Here is a 2,573-nt window from a genome sequence, read left to right as displayed (position 1 = left end):
GGCCCAGCGGCCGAAGGAGCTGCACAGGCAGCGATGGCGCGGCAGCTGGTGCTTTTTTGGGCTATGTGCACATTCTATGGCACTGACTCACGGCAAAGGCACATCCGGCTCCAGATGCCTGGCACCAACACGGGCACTGGTAATGCATGAGGCTTCCAGCAGCCGGCCCTTGGGAAGACAAATTCCCTCTGCCTGCTGACATCACTTCATTTATTCCATATGTCTCACCTGGTTTATGTTGTTTGAGTTAAAACAAGTTGGGATTTGTCCAGCTGCAGCTTGTCTACATTCTGAATTTGCACTTTTAATACCACCAACGTGCCTGCCTCGGTTTCTGCAGTCTCTCCTCTACACTACCCACTGCTTTCCTGTCTGAACCTCCACATCCCCAGCTCCTGCTCTCAACGTGGAGCACTTTCAAGCAGCGCTCCTGTACTTCTGAGAGCTTCCTCAGTGCTGCAAAATCCCTCCTCTGGTACCAACGAGCCAGAAACGTTGCACCAGCCCAAGGCAACGTGTGAAAAACCGCTGTGCAAAAGCAGTTCAGTTTGAAGAGCCCTGAGCGGACGAAAAGGCTCGCTCCAGCAGCAGCGTGTGCTGTGCTGCAGGGCCTGTCGCAGAGCAGTAAGAGCTCGTGGCTACAACGGGTCACATCCTGTGCGGAGGTCAATGGTGTGGAGGCTGTAGGAGCAGGACGACTAACCTGGGTGTAAGTGCAGTTCTTCTTCTTGCACTTCCCACAGGTGAAGAGGTCAGTCTGCGTCCCTCCCGTCTTGGCCATCTGATGCTCCCGGATTGCCTCTTTCGTCATGGCTTTCCTGATCTCCTTCAGCTCATTACTGGCCATTTCCTTTCCAAAAAAACCATAAAGCAATAAAAATCACATCTGTGCAATTTTACTACCACACCCACTGCGGTGGAGAGAGCCAACAGGACAGGGTGCCCCAACAGATGGGTATGGGGAAAAAAAAGCTTTTCATTCCCAGTTTCTGGTTCATCCCTAGCCCCCGTGACAAGCTGAAGTCCAACAGACTACTCTCCCCGTTGCACACCCCATGGCTAGCTCTCCCCCCATGCGCTCCGGCAGCGGCAGCTGAGAAATGTGCAGCCCTGGCAGCAGCCCAGCCCCTTCCTTCAAGCCAAGCCTCGGACACATCCCCTGTAAGCAGCAAACCCTGCTCCTCCGGCTTCCTCACCTCCGAGGTCATCACCGCGATCTGCTCCGGGGTAATGGCCCCACACAGCACGTTCTTCTTCAGCTCGGGATTTTTGGAGTCCTTCAGGTTCGAGATGCGGCTCCTCACACGGTTTTTGTATTTCATGTCGGTGTTCTTGACATCCTGGTATATGCGTGCATGGCAGTCAAGGAGTCTGCAGTCAACCCAGCGGCTCCACGCACCCTCCACGCCCCTCCTGAAGAGCAGGGAGCATTCCTCACTTCCAGGGCACAGATGGTGCTGGGACCCAAGAGCAGCATCTGCTCCGAGAGGTTAATGCTGGACTTGAGACCAGACTACAATCCCAGGGCTCAGGGGCTTTCAGTTCTGGCTCCTCCACTGCATAAATAACCTTAATTTCCAGTTGTGCTCAGGGTCCCCAACCTGCTCTTTCTCTCAGCAAGGCAGCCACAAACCCCTCCACTCAGAGCCCAGCTGCACCTCCTACCCCAGAGCCCCTAAACCAAGCAAACCACTGGCTTATCCCAAATCAACAGGCACCTCAATCCTCATTGCCTCATCCTTCCCACTGCTTGTGACTGTACTGGCACACTCACCTCAACAGGGAGGCTGCATGTATTCGGAAGCAGAGCTGAGAGCAGGAAAAAGCATTTTTATGGGTAGGACAAACTGGGTATTACAGTCCATCACGGTGTGAACTGGCAGGAAACAGCCACATCCATCACACCAGCAAGGGGTCTGCCCTGAGCTCCCAACACCACACTGGTTCATTAGCAAGCCAGGACACAGCCGAGCAGAGCTGGAACCAGATCCAAAGCCCTGCCAAGCAGAGCTGCAGCAAAACATTCATGCAAATAAAAAAAAAAACACCACACCCCACACCAAAACCACCCCATTTTTGCCCTGAGCACATTCATTCCACGGCCTGGAGGGATGCAGGCCCCCGAGGAAGCCCTGTGCAGGAAGGATATATTCTTCAATCTGGGCTGCTATGTGCTCGCAGTCGGCGCCAATGGCAATGTAGTCGTCTGTAAGACAAGAGAAACACGAGGTCAAGCACTTCTCACAAGGCGAGGGGTCCCCAGGCTCAGGATTTGAGACACAAATGTAGTTCGTCAGTTTTGATTTACATGCTCTTCCCATCAAAGGGCATCTTGGCCTTTGCTCCAGCTGCCCTCTGACCCTTCTGAAGGGGCAGTGAAGAAAACAGACCACATCAGCCTGTCTGTGCCCTCTGCTCTCTAGGAGATGGACTGCACTAGACAAAGCTGACCAGAACCTGGCCCCCAAGACATACAGCTTTTATTAACACCTGGAGAGCAGCCCCGAGGGGAAGGACTTGGGGGCACTGGGGGATAAGAAGACGGACGCAAGCCGGCCGTGTGCGCTGGCAGC

The 2,573-nt window shown here is 54.2% G+C and overlaps 1 protein-coding gene across 1 annotated transcript; it reads right to left on the bottom strand.

Annotated features, from left to right (window-relative positions):
* Positions 1–703: 703 nt before the first annotated feature.
* Positions 704–2,206, bottom strand: LOC104516885 (transcription elongation factor A protein 2-like; the record flags this gene model as incomplete). Its single annotated transcript, XM_010161375.1, has 3 exons — positions 704–850; positions 1,197–1,351; positions 2,150–2,206. Coding segments are annotated over 3 exons (359 nt in total), but the record flags the coding sequence as incomplete, so codon positions are not given.
* Positions 2,207–2,573: the final 367 nt, after the last annotated feature.

This window comes from Eurypyga helias, unplaced genomic scaffold (assembly GCF_000690775.1).
Source record: "Eurypyga helias isolate BGI_N326 unplaced genomic scaffold, ASM69077v1 Scaffold49171, whole genome shotgun sequence".
In the NCBI taxonomy this organism is placed as follows: Eukaryota; Metazoa; Chordata; class Aves; order Eurypygiformes; family Eurypygidae; genus Eurypyga; species Eurypyga helias.
The sequence above is the reverse complement of the archived record's forward strand: the minus strand, read 5'-3'. Positions and strand labels throughout refer to the sequence as shown.